The sequence below is a fragment of the Colobus angolensis genome, unplaced genomic scaffold (assembly GCF_000951035.1).
Source record: "Colobus angolensis palliatus isolate OR3802 unplaced genomic scaffold, Cang.pa_1.0 Scaffold101, whole genome shotgun sequence".
In the NCBI taxonomy this organism is placed as follows: Eukaryota; Metazoa; Chordata; class Mammalia; order Primates; family Cercopithecidae; genus Colobus; species Colobus angolensis.
Genome location: NW_012111031.1, coordinates 8,914,792 through 8,935,154, shown reverse-complemented (window position 1 = coordinate 8,935,154; position 20,363 = coordinate 8,914,792). Strand labels below are relative to the sequence as shown.

At 42.4% G+C, this 20,363-nt stretch overlaps 1 protein-coding gene across 3 annotated transcripts in view; it reads right to left on the bottom strand.

The window, feature by feature from the left end:
- The window catches only part of ENOX1 (ecto-NOX disulfide-thiol exchanger 1), a 612,013-nt gene that overhangs the window by 149,197 nt on the left and 442,453 nt on the right, over positions 1–20,363 (bottom strand). For all 3 annotated transcript variants that reach the window (XM_011940311.1, XM_011940319.1, XM_011940300.1), the window contains 3 exons: positions 10,669–10,842; positions 9,245–9,451; positions 5,322–5,555 (listed from right to left, as the gene is read on the bottom strand). In XM_011940311.1, coding sequence (XP_011795701.1) covers positions 5,322–5,555; positions 9,245–9,451; positions 10,669–10,842 — 615 coding nt within the window. The remainder of the gene's footprint in view (positions 1–5,321; positions 5,556–9,244; positions 9,452–10,668; positions 10,843–20,363) is intronic.

Sequence of the window (20,363 nt, the reverse complement as noted above, 5' to 3'; positions counted from 1 at the left end):
ATACAAATAATTCCTCTCTGTAACAATGCAAATTAATTTTTGTTCAGTAGAAAGTGTAAATCTTTATAAAGTGAATTCTCCTTTGAAACAGTTTTAACATTTTCTTGGTCTCCTCATTAATTCTTGAGTTAAATAAAATCATTGGTACATGTTCATTTTATATTTGTAAGACAGTCATGATTTCACTGCCACAGTATCCTTTAACAAAAGACAGGGCCCATGCTACAGTCACATCTGAAAGTCCAGGGCATGGCACAAAGTCGTGGGTACCTGGTGAATTTTAATTAAACTGATACATAGATAATGATGGGGAAAAGGAACCAAATTGGTAAGTGTTTTTTGTTTTTGTTTTTGGGATGGAATTTTGCTCTTGTTGCCCAGGCTGGAGTGCAATGGCATGATCTCGGCTCACTGCAACCTCCCACTCCAGGGTTCAAGTGATTCTTCTGCCTCAGCCTCCTGAGTAGCTGGGATTATGGGCATGTACCACCATGCCTGGCTAATTTTGCATTTTTAGAAGAGATGGGGTTTGTCCATGTTGGTCAGGCTGGTCTCAAACTCTCGACCTCAGGTGATCCACCCACTTGGGCCTCCCAAAGGGCTGGGATTACAGGTGTGAGCCACCACGCCCGGCCGTTAAGTGGTTTTTTCCTCCCACTTTGTGTGCACAGGAAGAGGCAGCTCTGAATTTTGAACAATAGATGGGATAAGAGCCCAGCCGGGAGCACTGAATATGAAACTTAGGTGGGCTATAGTTTCCTTATTTACACCTGGGTCTATAAAGGAACAATGAGGAGACAGGGATTTTATGTTTGAACAGAACGTAGGAAAACAAGGAAGAGATTCTAAAATGCTTTTCTTTCCAAAGACATGGAGGGACACACACATGTGTACACACATACACACACAAGTAAAGGTGTGTCTGTAGTTATCACTGATTTCTGGCTCCAAAGATAGCTGGAAATTGCTCACAGTATACAGTCCCATAGTCATCTAAGCAGATTTGGAATTTCAGTATGGTCAGAGCATTGCTGCTATCACAATCCCCAAATTTCTGTACATGTCCCTAAACAAGTCTCCTTTTCCTGGCTGCTCAATTAACCCTGCATCAACTAACCAGATCACAGACAGCATAAAAGGCTAAACAAACAGGTGATGTTCCCTTCTACCCCCAAAACACACATGCAATCTTCTTAACTAGTTAGTAGCTATGAAAATGAGAAAATTAAGGTGGCAATATGAAAATGCACCCATTATTCCTGCTTCAGGGTCAAGCAAAATGTTTCTAAATAAAATGGCCTATCTTACCTCTATGAAGGTCAATAACACATAAGGAAATAATTTGAAAACAGGCTCCTGTGTTTCATATTTCCCTTACCCTATGAAGGAAGCCTGGCTTTTAGCTAATGGGACATCCACTTGGCTCACAACATTATTGATTTTTACTTTCATGGAACCATAAATATTGACAACCATCTCAGCAAAATGCTGGTACCACATATGCCCCTTCCTCTGTCTGGCAGGCTGACATGGGGCCATTCTATATGCAAATCAGAGTCCAGTTCTCTGGAAATTATAAATGTTGATCCCAGGAGGATGGTATTCTTGTTGACACATTAGGGAATCCCAAAGGCCCTGCTTGCAAGGCTTTGTCAGGACTTCACCTGATTCAGAGAGAAACTCTTCATTTCACCACAAAATGAAAGATTATGTGAAGCTTTCTAAGGGGGTAAAAAGTACACAAAAACTTTTAAATGCTCTTGCCAAGAGAAATCCCAGTGAATCAGAATATAATCCTTCCTCACTATCTAATCAATCTCTTCCTTCCACAGTCCAAACACAGGGTTCCTCCAGGGGTGGATGGTCTGTGTTAGACACACTGAAATTCATTATCTCATCTGCCTGGTGCCACTGTTTCCAATAAAGTGTAATTATGGTGTTATTGAGCTCCATCTCACTTTCTCAAAGCCATGCTATAAACTTTGGGTTTCTGAGCAGTTACTTCCCAGTCGGTCTTCATTAAATTGAATTGTCTCACAACGATGTCTATTTAACCAGCAGGATGCCTACTAATTTTCTTTTTTAGAATTTGTATTAATGTAACAGGCACTGGGTGACTCTATGTCTCAGACACTACACAAACACAACAGTGTTACCTCTGGTTTCAGAAGGTCAAGTAGCCAGGGAATGGGATAACCTGGTCCTGGAAGATCCTCCCTTTCTCACTCCGGCACTGCCCATCTGGGCTGCCTCTCTCCCCTGCGACAGCACTTTGCACTTCCCACATATAACAGAGGGATTAGTATATTTATTATAATAGTGCACTATTATAAGTGGCAAACGCAAGGTGATTTGTTATTGCCTCTGTCACTCAAGACACCTAAACTCTTTGAGGCAAGGGTTTGTTCACTGTTGTCCTTTCCACCACTGGCTAGGACAGTGCCAGGCATATAGTAAAATACTGATTAACGAATACTTCTTGAGTGATTGGAAGGATGGCTGAGCACACATCACATCATTTCCATGTACATCTGGTCATGCCCAGTAGAACCACTGGCCAGAAATTCAATGTGCTCATAGATCCAAATAGCAGAAGAAGAGAGAAAAGAATTATTTTACTGAGCACCTACTATGTGCACAGTTTTCGCATTGGACAGTACATGGAGAGGGCATTGTGGGTCATAAGAAAGACTTGGTTTGTACAGATTTTGCTAAATAAAGCTGATTTTCAAAGAGAAAATTCTAAGAATAAACAAGTATGATATAAAATAGAAGAAAAGTATCTGTAATAAATCTAAGATAGTAAGATTTCTCAGGGGAGGAAAAAAATCAAATCCAATTAGGTATTTTCAGATTGCATTTCCATTTCCTCTCTGACACAGATTTCTTTACCTTAGGTCTTGACTGTATTTTATGTCCCCACATCAATGAAATCATCTTCAGGGAAACAGTGTCCTCAGCTCCTCCTGTCTGGCTTTGCAACAATATAAGGAGCATGGAGTGGATTTCCTCTCTAAGGCAGCCAATTTCCTAAGCAATTAAATGCTGTTTATATTCCAAACTCTATGCTTGGGTTGAAATTGTCAAGCTTGATATTACCTGACTCTTGCCTAAGATGTGTCCCCGGCTAGTTCATTCTACTGTAACAGCCATCTATTAAGATTTCCAATCTGTTCTTTCCTCAAGGGATCACACAGTACTTGGCAAAGGTACGGCTTCTGAATTCTGCAAATTATACTCATCTATATAAATATATACTTTTGAAATGGCAAGGCTTGCAAATTACTTTACCAAATTGACATCCCAATCTGTTATCCTTTAAAAGGAGAGGCAAATGCCACATACTTCATACGTGCGCAGACACTTCCGTACTGGGTTCTTAAAAACAACATAACTAGATGATACACTTTTATGAAATTCCTCCAGGAGGTCACAGATCAAGGTGCTAGTTTTTGTCACTTCTAGGTGTGGACAAACTGAATACAGTTAGTCTGTGTAGATCTTAATCTGATACCACAATACATTGGATATTAAAGAAAAATTATTGTTCCAGTGAACACGCCTTGTTGAGAACACTGCTGCTATATCTCATTTTGGCCACTCCTTGCAGTTTCTAGGCTGGAGGGAAAAGTGAAACGATGTCTGTATCTGCACTGCATATGCCCTTTATTAAAGGGCCAGCTATGGCCTATGTATTCACATCGGTAAGACATGGCTTCTCAAAGCAGCAGAACACACCACAAGAGCCTCAGCAAGAAGCATTCCTTGGTTACGGTGTGGGTATTTCAGTGGCAACTGCAGTTGATTAAGGATTCTCAAGCCCTGGATGGAAGATTGGAAGCACAGCGCCCCCGCCGCCACCTTTTTTTTTTTTTTTTACAGTGTAGAATGTCAACTTCCTATCTTCTTAAAATAGGTGTTAGGCAGCTTTTCATACATTTTTCTTAGTGAAAACATCCAATCCACTTTATACACTGCCAGCAATACAACAGTTATGTTCTAAAACACTTGAAGGACCAATCACATCCCTCTTCTCGTCAGAAATCTGTTATGGCTTCTCCACTGTTTACGGAATAAAACCAAATTCCAGCAATAGCCTTCGGGGCTCTGCCATCTGGCCCAGACTGCCATTCCAGCTTTACCTCGCTCTAGAAAGGCAGTTTCTATGCTGAATTCCTTTCTGCTTCTGTGGGATTTTATTCTTAGGCTTCCAGCCTCTAACTAGAATGCCTTTATGCCTCTTTTCTTCCTGGGGAAAGAAAAAATCTAGTTTATTCTGCAAATTTCAAATTATGCCTCCTGTATAAAGACTTTCTTGACACTTCCATCAACATTATTTGCACTGGCCCCTGAATGCCCAAAGCATGTTGCATATACGTTGGTTGACAATCACGCCACTGACTTGGTATTACAGTTAATTGTTGATCTGTAGACACCCACATGTGGCTGGCAACTGTGACTTACGTTCTCTCAAACGTAAATCAAATCCTGACAGCACTCAATGACCTGAGGAGGGTCTGACCATCATTTTCCTGTAAAATGCCCATATATTTGCTCAGCTCACACAATTTTGGTCAGTAAAAGAACTGAATTCACACATCATCCTAACTTCAAAATCTGGCATCACTGTAGTTCACGGGGGCAGGTACTAGAGCCTTCCTATGTCTTTATTTCCCACAGCATGAGACACCAGGGAGGGCCTCAGAAAACATTAGAAGAAATAAAACATACTCTCTTCTCTTGCTCATCGTCCTGTAAATGTTGCATGTGTCCCCTCAACTGCATCTCTGAAGACAGGGATCCCATGCTGTGTTTCTTTTCTATCCTCGATGGACCCCAGCACCATGTCTGCAATTTTGCCTGACGAAGGCTTTCGGAGTCAGGTAAACATGCACACTGTACAGGGCTGCAGGAACACTAAGAACGCTCCACCAATGGCACAAATACTTGCCTGGCTCATTCAACAGTGGGTCAGAATAGCCTGCTTTGGGGACCTTTCTGTCCCCTCATTCAGTGAGTTTTGTTGAGTGACTGTACATATCCACTTTAATGGAGAACATGGGTGAGCATTCTGGAAAGGGGCAGGGTTCTGTCCCAGGCACAAGATGAAGCCCAGGTGTCTGCAGCTTCCAGGGGACCTCCCAGCTGCCCCACCCCAGCTCTGTAAAGAGTCTGTGCTTACACCGGACTCTTCCAGCCGTCTTAAGGCATAGCAGACATTGTGCTGAAGGGACAATGGTGAAGAGGCAGGAGAAACGCACAGGGGTTCCGTGTCTGGGGATCCCTGTGCAGGAAGAAAAGCCAGCGTGGGTGGCCCATACCTTTCAGCTTTTCAGCCAGCAGAGCGGCTTCGTGCTCTGAGTAGTGCATTATGGCGGGCGGGGATGGGGGCCGGAGCCGGTCCTCCTCCAGCTTGCGCCGGTGCCGCTCCTCCCGGGCACGCATCCTCTGCTTGCATTCCCACTCATAGAAGTCATCCCTGGCCTGGGCAAAGTCCACATGAAGGCGGCCTGAATCCTTTTTGTCGGTGCTAGACCCTAATCGCATCCTGTAACCTGAAACCAATGGAAACTCCGGTCACACCATAATGTCACAATGGCCACATGTTTTTGGTCCAGACCTTCAAGGCACACTTAGGCAAATGCTCACTTACTTCTTTGCTGTCACTACGGATACATTTCCCATAGGAGGCGGGAAACAATTATCCTCTTCCCCAGCAATCTTGAAGCTTTGTAAAGTTAGGCCTATTACAGGTTTGGGGATAAGCGCACCTTGGAGAGTTGTCTCCGAGGGCTGCTTACCCATCTTCCAAACCAGTATCCCCAAGAGAAGATGATCTCAAGAACTAGGGTCTTATCATGATCATTCCTTCTTCTCCCTGGCTTCTAGGAAGCTCAGAAACAAATTTGACATGAAGCATTTTTTTTTCTCTATTTTTTTATGTTCTTGGTTTTATTATATTTTCAGTTTCTATAATTCTATTGTATAGGTGAAATATGAGTAAATAAAGAGCATCTATGATATTTATAAAGATCTACAAAGTGAATTCCAGAACACCTCACTCACAGGCTATTGCTACATTCCCCCAGAAAATGCCACTGCTCAATTCTCTCTCAGCAGCTGCAACAGCCACAATTACCAAGGCAATTTTGCAACGCTGTTTTATTTCCACTTATCCTCTGGGGCACGTGGGAGAATATTTTACCTGCAATCAAGAGGCCTCACTGCTGCCTTCCTCACAGTCCTGCAGCACCTCATCTGGTATGCATCACCACACAAATTGTTCATGTAATATTTTAAGGCCACAGGAGCCCGGTGCAAGAGCCCAGAGCTAGACAAAGAAAAAAATGGGCCTGGAAATCTTCGGGGGATTCACTGTGAGCTACCCAACTTATATAAAGATTATGAGCAGAAACTTGATCTGAGAAATCAATACTAACAGAACTGAAACCAGTCAGCTGGCCTAACTTCAAACGAAGAAGAATTGACTTTGAGGTTGCTCTTCAGTTTGGGGTACTCAGATTTTCAGAACATAAATCCAGGTCCTAGCAGGACCACGGCTGCTGGGGGCTGCCAGAGAGAGAGCAACATAAGCACTTTTCCAGTGTGGGGGCTTTGCAAATGAGATACAGCTGTAAAATGCTAGGCTGCACTGTGCTGATGTTCAAGATCTCATGGCAGATTTCAATGGATTATTTTAGCATTTGGGGATAAAACTCAGCTGAAAATCTCTGTAGAGGCTGGCTCCTCCCCAGGAGGCCATTTCACACCTTTGAAAGTTACAAGTAAGATATTGACCTCACATCTGGTTTCTGCGATGCCACGGAACCCTTCTCACTGCTAGATTTTCAAGTGTTATCTAAAAATGGGAAGACATAGCAATACCAATCAAAACCAAAAACATCCTATCACAGATGTGCAGAATTAATGCAAAAGCAAAATGTATCTTGGCTGTGGGCCACGGGAACTCAACAAGTCAACAGGCCACAGTGATACAGGCGTAACAGCTGAGCAGGCAGGACTGTTTCAACTGGCCAGCCATCCCAACTGGCCAAGCACCTTTCCCCTGCTCATCGTCCAGAGAATCCGTTTTCAAACATTTCTGGCTCCAGAAACACCCTCACTTTCACAGAAACATCATCATTAAGGACTTAAAAGAGACCCTGATGAGGCCGAGTCTAAAATTAGCTAGGCCTTCAAATGTGAATGTGGTCCTAAAATTAGACAGGCCTTCCAGCTGGGCTTGGGCTTGCTGGAGCCCACACACAGGAGGGGCCGCCTGACTTCCTTCCTGCCTTTCCAGTTAATTGGCCTTGGAGATCTTCCTAGGACTGATGCTGCAGCCTCTCAAGGGCAGGGAGGCAGAGTTAGGAGGCTCTTCTACACCCAGGTAGGGAGGCTGGAGGTGAGGCTTAGCTGTGTTCTCCTCTTACAGTAATGGGGCAGACCAAGGAGCAATCAGGGCTTGCTGAGGGAAGCAGGACCAGCGCCCAGGCTGGAAAATCACAGGATCAAGGTATAATCAATCAAAGAGCACCTTTCATATGCCTAAATTTGGGACTGTTCATCTTTGTCAGTGTCTTATGAGGCTTCTGATTGGGTGTGAACATTGTGTGGTATTAGAGTTGAAACAGGCCTTTGATTTACTCTAACCTTCTCATTTAATCAAGTAGGGTAAAGAATACAGTCGACCTGTGAACAAGGGTTTAATCTGTACAGGTCCTCTTATAGGTGGATTTTTTCCAACCAAATGTGTACCCAAAATATAGTATTTGAGGGATGTGAAACCCACATATATGGAGGGCTGACTTTTCGTATACATGAGGGTTCCGCAGGATATACATGGGGCAGGGGCGGGGGTTCCTGGAACCAATCCTCCGAGTGTACTGAGGGATGATTGCAGTTTTATTGGTACAGCTGTGATTAGAACCCAGGTCCCCAGGACTGGGTTCTCGAGATAGAAAAATCAGTCCTTCTTTATCATGATCAGGATATTTGTGTTAAAAACAACCATTTCCTGAATGGTTTCTATGTTGCAGGTGCCCTGCTAAGCACTTAATATCATTATTTGATTTATTCCTCCTCACAGTCCTACGAGGTCATTCTGTTACTATCTTTACTTTGCAGATGAGAAAACAGAGGCAGGCTCTAGGCCACGAAACCCAGTGCCACGAACTCACCAGAAACCCCATTGTCTAACAGTGGATTGTGTGTTATGAAATGTCTTCATTCTACGCTTTGTCTTCCTTATCCATTTTGAATTGCTTTTAGTTTTTATTTTCTACTTTGTAAGGTTTTACTGAAATAAGGGGTTTTAAAGTTCTCCATATCACTATCTACCTCAGGAGAGTCTCTGCATTGCTGGAATAACCTCAAGGCTTCTGAGGTTTGCACAGAATTTCGTGGCAATAGAGGCAGACTGCAGAAATTAAGTAAAACCTGGCAGGAATGTTCAGATAGGTATCCCCAACACCACCCTCTACCCCTATTATTTTCCCATCTTCCCTTATCAGCTTTGCCTCAGGAATAGGGAGGTGAAATGCAGAGGGACAACTGAAAAATGGAGGTGGGGAGTGTGAGGGAAGGGCAGTGAGTTCAGTCTAAGAATGTGTCCTTCCAAAACCAGCCCCTAATTCTTAGATTTGGCAAGGCCTTGTGGACAGACTCCGTCCACTTGGCCCAACACCCACACATGGGAAGGCAGCACTAGGCCTAATCTCAGTATCTGTAAAAATTGCCTATAAAAATTGGCACCAAAGGACAAGGCTTAATGAACCACCAACGAGGCAATGATACTGTGCCTTCTCCTAGGGCCCCTAAGCTACTTTCCTGCAGGGAACTGACCTTGCTTTGCTACCCTGGTGTCCAGAAAGTGAACCCACTTCCAAAAACCTGAAATTATGCTGAGAGAATACTTTACTCTCCCAGAGGATTACATCCAGTAAGAATAATGGTCCTTAGAACTCATAATATTGCTTCTCATCTAATAAGCACTTGAGAACATTAATTAGAAACTCGATGGAATTCCTAAAGACTGGATGGTGGGAAATTGCTCCTGCAGAGAGGTACCTTCACAGACTTAGCACAGAGCTTCTGGCAGCCAAGGAAGAAGGAAGAATTCCTCCTTTTCCAGCCCCAAACTATGAAGACTTTATTTTGCATTAAGGCCAAAGGGAATAAGCTCATATTAACATCACAAAACATAACAAAATGCCTAGAAAACTCCTTATGTAATGCAAAGTACCAGAAAGGTAAATGGCTTTATCAACCATGAATTCCTCTGCAAAGCGAATGTGACAAAAATTCTTCTTGCTTTTCCGAATGGCTGTAATATCACCGCACTGCTCAAAGACTTCTTGAATAATTTCCTCAGTAGCATTTTCCGGTAATCCTCCGACAAACACAGTCTTACACCCAGGAGGTCGTTCTCTTGTGGAAGGAGGTGGAAGATCTAATAATCACAACAAAACAGAAAGTTTTGTCTTTCATTTATTTGCTCTCTCTGGTTCTCCCAGTAAAACTAAAGCTTGCAGAGTAACTTTCTCCAGACTGAGTGACAATAAATTTCTGTGCCAACTTACATTTATCCCAGGCTGTCCTGTTTCTAAGTTCCTCTTCCCTCCCACTCCCAACCTTTACTTTCTGTGTTTATTGCTACACAGAGTGGCTATACGCTTGTCTGTGAACAAAGGTAAAGCAAATGTTTGCATAATTTCATTTCTCCTTTACACTACAGAAGCCCAGAAAAGGGAGGGAAAAAACTTCCCAAAGTACAAAACATGATGAAATGACAACATGATGAAGAACCTCAGCGTGTTATCTGCTTTGTCTTCTTTCCAGATAAAGGAGCGGCAAAGCAGAATACAGGAAGCATAACCTACAAAAGCACGCACAATATTTACTTGGCTGTGCAACACCGGGCCTGAAAAAAACACTTTGTTATTATTCACATTTAAATGAGCAAACTATTATATTTTGGGGAGGCTGTATAAAAAGATAAAATGTACCCTCTCACAACATTTAACCTAGTTTATATGTAGATTACTAAAGCAATCTTCTGAAAAGTCCACTTAAAAAAGGCAACGCTGATTAATATGAATGACAAAAAAAAAAAATGTCCTAGCTTTTTTAGCCCATAAACTTAGTATCTGAGGCAAAATTAAAAAATACAATTCTGGCCCATTTACTTCATCAAATGTATGTTTCCTTCAAGCGAATGCAATTTGGTCCAGAAGCTCTGAGATGCAGGCTCCCCTCTCCTCGGCCCCCAAATTGCTAACTGTCAGATTAATTCAGTTTTCCATCTAGCAAAACACATTTCAGAGTTTGTCTCCCACATTTGTGAAGATGGATGGAAGTGCTCACATATTTCACACTGTGTTCTCCGGCAAACACTAGGCTTCACTGCGTGCAAAAAGTCTTACCGCCAGATACACATCCCCAAATCCCATGTACTGGCTTGATAGTGGGGATTCAGCTTCTGGACAGACACGTGGCCACATCCCTGTGTATTTATTCTAATCGAGAGACAAAAGGCCTTCTGTAGAACGGAACCCCACTCTGTGCATTTAAGTGTGAGTAACATCTGAAAATGACTGCAATGCCATTTTAAAATGTAAAAAGAAAACAATTTAAAATGAGCAAATAGTTCTCATAGGCGTTACTCACTTGGATTTTGAGGAAAAAGAGTACAGCTTTTGCAGTGGATGATTTCTTTGACAACAGCCACTTCTGTTGGTGGTGGGGGAGGTACCAGTCCAAGGCCTGGGATCATTGGGTTAATGGGGGTGATTCCAGTCATCATGTTGAGGCTTGGATCAAAGCCTGGGACACAGATTGAGTCTGTAAAGTATACAAGATAACATTTTGACTGGAGATTAAATCCATTTTTGTTGTTGTTTTTGCCATTTTCCTGCAAAGATGATTTGACTTTATACTTTCTATTTTTCAGGAATTTCTCCTGGCATAAGATGTAATATTATATAGAAAGCTATGCCAGAAGGGTAAAGAGAAAAAAAGGAAAAGATGAACATAGAAATACACAAAGGAAATTATATTACTTAAAATATTAATACAACAGAAAGAACACAGCATATTAAAGTGTAAAAGCATGCACCACGAAGCTTCACTATTACTGTGAATGCAATTTTCTATTTCTTAACATTGGTATATTGTTTATACCACCTTATGACCCAGAATATGGGAAGAATATCATTTAACATTGAAGTGCCCCGTGAATCTAATCGTCAACGTGGTTTCATCAAAAGAGCCTTCTTACCCAAGTGACCTAGATTTAGGAAAGTTCAATTTATATGTGCATACTTTATAATGATGTATTCAGGTCCCACCTAACCTATTTCCCTCGAAATTAAAAAAAAAAAAAAAGCAAAACAAAGAGTGATTACAATTCCTATGGCTGGGTTAGATACATGCAGGCATAAAATTAGTTATATACATTTCTGGATTCTATTGGATAATTGCACTTTCTTCCTATAATTTAGTCAATAAATAATTGACCCACCCTTTTGAAATCTTTATGCCCTGTATTAAAACGCACACACACAAACTTGAAAATAGAAATAGAAAGTGTGCAAAACAGATGGGTTGTCCAGCATAAACACTGTTTGTGTGTGTGTGTGTGTGTGTTTTAGTGCGATAAAGAAGCAAGTGATTTCAAAGGTGACATACAGACACTAATAAGTAAGACCTTTCTAACAGCAGGGACTATGAAAAAACCGTACTGAGTAGCCACAAGGGGATCCCGTTCAGGATGGTTTCCCTGTTGGCAGAAAACAGTCTCACGGGTGGCGTGAAAATGTTCCCAGGTAGACAGGCCAGGATAGATCACGGTGCCCTTCTCTACTCTGCAAGGAAGAAACTTCCTTCTTGTCTTATACTCTCCTATCTTCTCCCTCCTCATCTTACATCATTTCCATTCTTCCTTCCTGCCCATCCCCCCGCTGCCCCCTACAGCCCCCTTGTACAGTTCTCCTGCACAGCCTGTGCCTTAGGCCTCTACGTGGTCTCACTCTTGGCTTACCTGTGCTGAAAGGCTGGAGGAGCCCAGAAGCAGATGTAAGGATAACCACACCCTTTGTTTACTAAGAAGCTCCAGAGGATACAGAAGGTCTAGCAAAAGCGTTTCCTTTCTGGGAAAAGGTTTACAGATTCCACCAGCTACTTTGGACATTTCCACTCCTCCTCTGGGCTGAACAGAATAAACAGTGTGATTCTGATCTATAACCCCAAGAGGACTGCTGTCCCATTTACTTAAAACTCCATTTAATTTCATAGTGTACCAGCGTGACTTCAATAAAAGGTTTTTTTTTTGTTTGTTTTTTTAAAAAAAGAACCCTAAATATAAATGACAAATAAGCATTTTCTTTCAAAGTAGTCACCCTGACATTCTAGGTACTTCCTCTACAATTATGGCTCTCAGTTTCTTCATCTGCAATATGGGACTGTTTGACTGGATTATCTCTCGGAGTGCTAGGATTCCAAGACTCCAGGATTCCATGCTGATGTTGCACAGAACAAACTGACACACTAAAGCCGTAAAGTTCTGTAAGTGACAGAGATGCCTCTGTTTATTCTGCCAATCATCAGAAAGTCTCACAAGTATGATTTCCATTTTACAGAAAAGAAAGTAAGGCTTAAAGTGCTTAAGTAAAACTTCTAACATTCCAAATCAAACAGACAGCAGAGTCAGAATGGGGGCCCAGGTCTTTGTCTCAGTATTTAAACACGTATTAAGCATGACGATTTCAAAGTTTCCATCTAGAACGACCCAACCTAATTATTCACCTAATATATGCCACTACTTCTTAAAATGTACTTTACTCTTAAAAAAATCAAGATGGGTCCTGTTGATCAATTCCAAAGAAGTTCCAGAACAGAATGGTTTTCAACATCATCATCATTAAAATAACATATTGGCCTCCAAGGTGAATATATTAGAAAAAGAAATACTGGCAATGGGAATATTGGCATGCTTGTGCTTTTATTTAATCTCATTCCGTACATAGGCTTCATCTGTTTCTTTCCTGGCCTGGCCCTCACTATTATTTGCCAACACAGGATGATTTAAGGCTGCAACCACTCAGGACTGCAAACCCTGAAATGAGAGCCCTGTGAATTATAATCAGCAGATGTTTCGCGCAAATGAGGAGAGAAGCCCAGTGCTTGCATTCTCTTTAGTTGTTAACAGACTTCTGTTTCCTTTCTGAAGGCTAAGTAAATAAGTATATGTCCAGAAATGGGGACAGACGATACCACTCTTGTACAAAATATTTTAATATACAGCAAGAGTTACTTTGCTTTTTCTGAGACATCAGTATGAGGAGACTATGAGGTTTAATGAAATCTGCATGGCAAGTGCAGTAGCTTCAAAAGAGCTTAGAAAGGAATTAACACGTAAATTATGTTGGACCTCAAAGGATTGGAGATTCAGTATTTGAGAGGAGAAAGTAAGGAAGGATTAGACTTTAAGGGAAAAAAAAAGAATCCATTACTTTTCAACAATATATGTACAGATGGAAATTGTTTTCTCAAACAGCACAGGAGCACATGATGTACTTGCTCATTAAAGCAAACGCACAAACTGAAAATCGAGGAAGACATAAACACAGGAAGACAAAGGTGAGAAGGCAGCGCAATCCCAAGAGTCAGTTCCATGCCCTGGTAGGAAAAGCTGCCCCTGTGAGCTTCAGAGATAATGAGTTGTAATTCTACTCAGCGCAAAGAAGAGGACTGCTTAAATCACAGTAAGAAAGAATCCAATTACATATACAGTAGAACTTTATTATCAACACTGTACTGAAACGAGGGGAAGGAAGGGTTATTCATCGCCAACCGTGGCCCTGTCTGGCTCCTCTCTGTGTTGCCAGCTCCAAGCAGAGAGTGGCCACAGCCAAGGCTCGGCAAAGGTTTCTTTTTGGTTGTCTGTTCCCAATTGGACGAGATGAAAACAAAACAAAAAAATCCTGTTTACTGATTCACAGGCCAGTATTTTATCAATTGGATGAGCATTTTTCAGAAGGCAGGTTGGGGCTTTGTGTTTAGGATTTTAGAGGCATGGCAGTTGAATTAATTAAAGCACTCATTCATTTGAATTAAAGCGTTCATTCAGCATTTCCTGGGCACATACGACTGCCAGGATCTGGAGTTACAGAGGTAACAGTAGTAAGTTCCCCACTTGAGTCTGAGGAGAGGATAAACGATGGGAACCAAACTCAGCAAAAGAGTCGGAACACATGAGCTGAGGCTCAGAGGACACAGAGAGAGTCCAGGAAAGGAATTGCTGGGAGAGAGCCTGGTAGGCCTGGAGAATTCCAAACAATTTTTCATGGCTCTTTCATGGTGTGCATCTGGCAGTGTAGCCACAATGTCTGGAGAGACTGCAGGATATAGATCAGATCAGAGGGACCCTGCTGTTGAAGCTAGTGAGTTTCAACTTTGCTATCCCTGGAACTCAGAGCCAGAAATGCACCCTGCCAGGCCAGGGCCCCGGGGCCTGGGCCGTCCTTCCTCACTCCTTCTCTCTTTGTCTGTTGCCCGCTAGCCATGGCTTGTTCCTTTTTCTGCCCTTTCTAGTCAATGCCTCAGTTAAGAGTCTCATATTTGAGACGAGAACTAGATTTCATTTGAAAGAAAGGCAGCTGAGGCCTCTTGCCAGGCAAGGCTGGGCATACTAACTAGGTTAGATGTGGGCAGGGAGAAGGGACACAGAGAAGTTGTCAGTACCAGGAACAAGTCTGGCCTGGAAGGAAGAACATCGTGTTTTAAGAAAATAATGAGAAAGAGGCGGTAATCAGGCTAAATGGTTGCATGACAGGTGTAGTCCTGGGCTGAGGGTGTCCTGACAAAGTGGCTGAACAGAGATTATTAGCAGCAGATAAAACACAGGTCCAGGCAGGGCAGCTGCCCAGAGGACTCTGTCTACAGGTCACAGGGCCTGTACCCCCTGGTCCAGGGTTCAGACCCAGCCCAGGGGAAATAAAGTTTGCAACAACATCATGGGGTCACAAGTTGAGAAATACTAGGCCAACTGGCAGGTTACCTAAGCCAGGATTCAGGCAGGAGAAGCAAGACAGAATCCAGACACCAGAATAGAAGCCTGGGGTTTGGGGGAAGGAGATAGACCCCTCAGTTATCAGACACGCAGCACAGGTCACAGCCTGACCAGCATAAAGCCTGATTGGAGGCTGAGTCTTAGAATGCAGGGCTCCAGAGCCCCCTTCCTCCTGCCTGACACCAGATGGACCCTCAACTCCAGGGACAGGGTGAGAGTGTGGGGCCAGATCCCAGGACTTGTGCAGAGCACAGAGACAGGCTGGAAGGGCTCTAACAAACATGCAATTGTGCTGCTTCTTTTTTCAGAATTACTAGGTTAAAATTACTGACCTATCATCACTCTGCAGAGAAGCCACGTGATACATGAGGACATTCTGTTTACCAGTTTCCAATGGAGAAACTTTTTCAGAATAGTCTCCTATTGCAATTGACAAGTCTTGTTGTTCTATAATGTCGTTAAATTTGTGAACTATTAAAGTAATGCTCTTTTTCATTCTGTGTTTTCCTTTTTTCAAGCATTCTTAAAAAAACTGTTTTGTGAACAGCAGAGGAAAAGTGAACATTTTAAAAAAGGTGATCTTAAAATCAAGGGATCTGGCATGACTTAAGGCTGGATGACTTAAGGCTGACCAGCTTTTTTTTTTTTTTTTTTTTTTTTGAGACGAGTCTCACACTGTCACCCAGGCTGGAGTGCAGTGGCCTCAGCCGCCTGAGTAGCTGGGACTACAGGCGCCCGCCACCACGCCTGGCTAATTTTTTTTGTATTTTTAGTACAGACGGGGTTTCACCATGTTAGCCAGGATGGTCTCGATCTCCTGACCTCGTGATCCGCCCGCCTCGGCCTCCCAAAGTGCTGGGATTACAGGCGCGAGCCACTGCGCCTGGCTGGCTGACTGGCTTTTTAACCTCTCTGGGCTTCAGTGTCTTCACCAGGGGAAGGAGAACATGAATACTAGATAGACATACTGGTCTTCATGGTCATCCAAGAAGAACATCTGGGTGAAGGCAGTATATCAAAGTGTGGAGACTCCAAGTCTGCACTGGCTGTATGACTTTGGGAAATTTAACTAATCTTTCTAAGCCTCATTTATAATATCTGTAAAATAGAATAATATTTACTTTTTAATGTTCTTGTGAGGATTAAACGGGATTAATAAAACAAAACCAAAGTGTTTAGCATAATGTCCAGCACATGGTAAATACTCAATAAATGGTAGCAATTACATACAGCATTAATAAATAATATATAGAATATTTACATAACCTTATAGAAATATGTTATTAACATAGAAGACACACAATCATAATGATGATTAAAAAGTCTTTCACTTGACAAACATGAATATTAATATATAGAATATTTACATAACCCTATAGAAATACATTAACACAGAAGACACACAGTCATAATGATGATTAAAAAGTCTTTCATTTGACAAACATATGAGTGTCTACTAGGTGTTGCGTGTTTTGCTAGGTACTCTGTATTCAAAGACATTGCAATGTCCTTCCTTCACAGATGTGGAAATCTAGTGACTGAAACAACTTAGTAGAAAATACCAATACAGTAATGACACCTATTTTGAGACATTTAAATAAAGGGTGCTATGAAAACACTGAAAAGGGGGCATCTAAACCAGTCTGGGATAGGGTTTGTAAGGGTTGACTTATGTCCCCCCAAAAGATATGTTAAAGTCCTAATCCCCCATACCTATGAGTGTGACTTCATTCAGAAATACTGTGTTTGCAGATGCAATCAAGATAGCATGAGGTCATACTGGATTAGGGTAGGCATGATCTAATATGACTGCTGTCCTTAAAAGACGAGGAGAAAAGACACAGACACACAGGGAGAATGCAATGTGATGACTGGAGAGATGCACTTGCAAGTCAAGGATCCCCCAGCATAGCTGGCAAACACCAGAAGCCAAGAGAAAGACACAAAACAGATTCTTCCCTGGATCCTTCAGCGAGAATGAGGCCCTGTCAACAGCTTAATTTTAGACTTTTGGCCCCCAGAACTGCAAGACAATACATTTCTGTTATTTTAAGCCACTCAGTTTGTGGTACTTTGATACAGCAGCCCTACCTAGAAAACAAATGGGGTTGAGGGTTGGGGGTCGGGTGGGTGCCGGGGAAGTGTCAGGGAAGGAATACTAGAGGGGGTGACAGCTGACCAGGTTCTTGAAAGGGATGACATCTGTATATGCAATGGGCATGTAAAAAGCTATCCCCAAAATACACTTATTGGGATCATAAATACAAAGATATTTCTAAATGTTCTCTTAGGAGAAATGTTCAAAACCAGTGTCCTGGAAGCAGAATAGCTCTTAGGTTTTTCCCTTTGTGAAATAAACAAACTCGGAAATGGCTACATATTTGTTAAGAACAAATTAACCACACAGATTATGTTAACATAACAGAATACTTTATAAGATGAGTGACTGCCTACAAGCTGGATCTTTAACAAAGTGAAATTGAAAATGCTTTTATAATCTTTCCAAAGAGTTTCAAAGGCAGTGAGGTATGTTTTCCATTTGAACCCAAGACGTATATCCAGAGTGAGTTCCTGGTGCCCTGTTGTGCACACTTTATAAACAAAGACCTCATTCCATCAATAAAACCCTCTGTCTCCTTTGACCAGGATGCAATGCTGGCAGAACTGAGGAATGCAGCCGTCAACAGCTATTCTAAGTATTGTTGACTTGGGTGAGGAGATTTGTGTTCATGTTTGAAAATATGACATGACATGAAGCAAAGAGAATTTCAAAACTCCTGACCAAAGCTGGCACGGAGAAAAACTGACTGCTCAAAGAACTCCATCAGCTCTTTCCAGCAATCTGTGCATGGAGCATGCACTTGAAAAGCAAGCGTGTTTTGAGTGAGCAGGAGGTAAGAGCTCATCAAAGTTTCTGTAAAATTCACTCACACTGCGGACCAGGAATTCAAGGGCAGAGCGGTTTACACACTCAGAGCAAACTGCTCCATGTTTCCTGGATCTGCTGAAACACACTCACAGCTGAGCCGTGAAAACCATGCTGGCATATGACAACCAGGTGTGGAGGGGTTCATTTTGACAAGCAGACAACGGACACTGGCCCTAACCAAAGATTAGGAAATTTCAAAGCTGAAAGCAACCTGCGCATTACCTAGTCCTATTGTCTTGATATAGAGACGAGAAAATGGATGCCCAGAGAAGTGAAGTGATTTGCCCGAAGTTGCATGGCTAGTTAAGAGGAGAGCTGGAATTAGAATCAAGAGTCCTGCCGCTTCTTCATTGCACCTGAGTTCTCTGTCTCCATCCAGCCTGCCTTCCTTTGGATGCCTCTAGTGACACTGCACTCATGAACTCCTGACATGGCCCATTCCATTTTTTAACAGTTTTCACAGTGAGAAATTTATTCCTAATATGTTGACTTCGGACTTGATAACCTGTAGTTAAATCCATTGTCCTTATTCAGTACTCCTGGGTTCCTGTAACAAGTCTGATTCTCTTTCCCACCATTCCTGGTCAAATCCATAAAGAAAGCTCACAACAATACCTGACTCTTCTGTCATTCAGCCTCAGCACCCTCTTCCCTCAGTCCTACTATGACCTAAAATCCACCTTTTCTGAGGTCTAAAAATTCTAAAAATCTACCTTTTCTGACGTCCAGGGTTAGCCACAGAAAGAGGCCAGGTGGAAGCTGATCAACCAATTAATGGTGGTCTCTATCTTTCTTATTTCTGAACTTGTATGTATATATTTTACTAAGTTGTTATGTTATGATTAAAAAGCATGGTCATGTTTACTCCTTGCTTTGTGACAGGCCTGTGCTGAAAGCTTCATGTCATCTCATCATGTCATCTTTTTGGCAGTCCCATCACAAAGTTGACAAATGCTAAGTGACCTCATTCTACTAAAACACACACGTCTTGTCTCTCTGCAGAAGGATGCACTCATGCAACTTTGCAGTTGACATTTTGAAACTAAATGAAGGATTTTGCATTTTCCATTTAATTTTCCAAAATCTGTCTTCTTTCTTCTCCTCCTGTCTTGAATTTCTCTTCCGTTGTCCTCAATAGCTATAAATGGCTAGACAATCCTCTCTTAAAGTTCCTCTCTTAAAGTTCCTGTCCCTTCTAATTCACCAGCAGATTTCTTCTTGCAGGACAGATTCAGCCACAGAGGGCAAGAAGATCCTCCTGTTGCCACATTTGGAAGGTGAACCATTAGCTGCCTTCCTGGCAGATGCCTACTGGGGGTCTGGAGCTTGGAGGTAGCACATGGAGCATGTTCTCCTCCACTTCCTCCCTCTGTCCAGGTGGTTGTTGCTTTGCTTTCATCACAGGATTGTTTCTGTTCTTTCCCCTCTCTACCTTCACCCCTTGGTGTGCGCCAGGTTCCCTGCACCCTCAGGTTTGTGAACTCTAGCATGTGCTTATAGAAATATCTTCTTAAGCAAATCTTCTTAGACTCCTTCCCCAACACTGATTTCTTCTGAATCGTCTGTTGTAAATTTCCAGTTTTAAGGGCCATTGCCAGGTCTCAGGGATGCACACGGGGGTCACTGTCAATTCCTTAGGCTGGAAGCTTGTGTGTACTAAGTTATTTTCCCTGCTCCCTGTCACTCGTTTCTCCATCTTGTCTGAATGTACTCCATAGCAAACTGCTTACAGGATCCTGGGCATCTGTCCTACTCCACTCCTCTTAGACACTTTTGGGTTAAGTAACTTTAGGGCTTGGTTGTTTCTTTTAATAGCACCACTCCTTCTCTCAGTCCTGGTTTAAACCTCTATAGGTAACCACATCTAGTCATCTGCCAAGCCCTTTCAGATGGAGCCACCTTAGAAAGGATTTCTGTATCATTTTTTTTGTTCCCATTGCTAATTTAGGTCCTCATTAGCTCTCATCTGGAGTACTGCGAAAGACTCTTTTCGTCCCCACAAACTGTAGCTTCTATATCTTCCCTGTCCCCGCTCCCTCCTGCTCTTCCTCCCTCCGCCTCCTCTCTGCATGCCCTTCTCACACCCCTGGAACTGGGATCAGCCAGCGGTGCACACGGGAGAACCATGAGAACAGGCCCTAATTGGGGCCTCTAAATTACTTCTTTCAGACTTCTTTTCACATCCCTATCTCATTAGCCGATGATTAATTTTCTCTCTGTACGATGTTATGTGACTTTGTACAGCAGGACTGTTATATAATGATAGGGAGGGAGAAAAAGACTGAATTGGCTCTTGGTGTTCTCTGCTTTGTCCTAACTGACAAGCTCATGGTGTGGGAGCAGACAGTAGAGGCAAAAAAATTA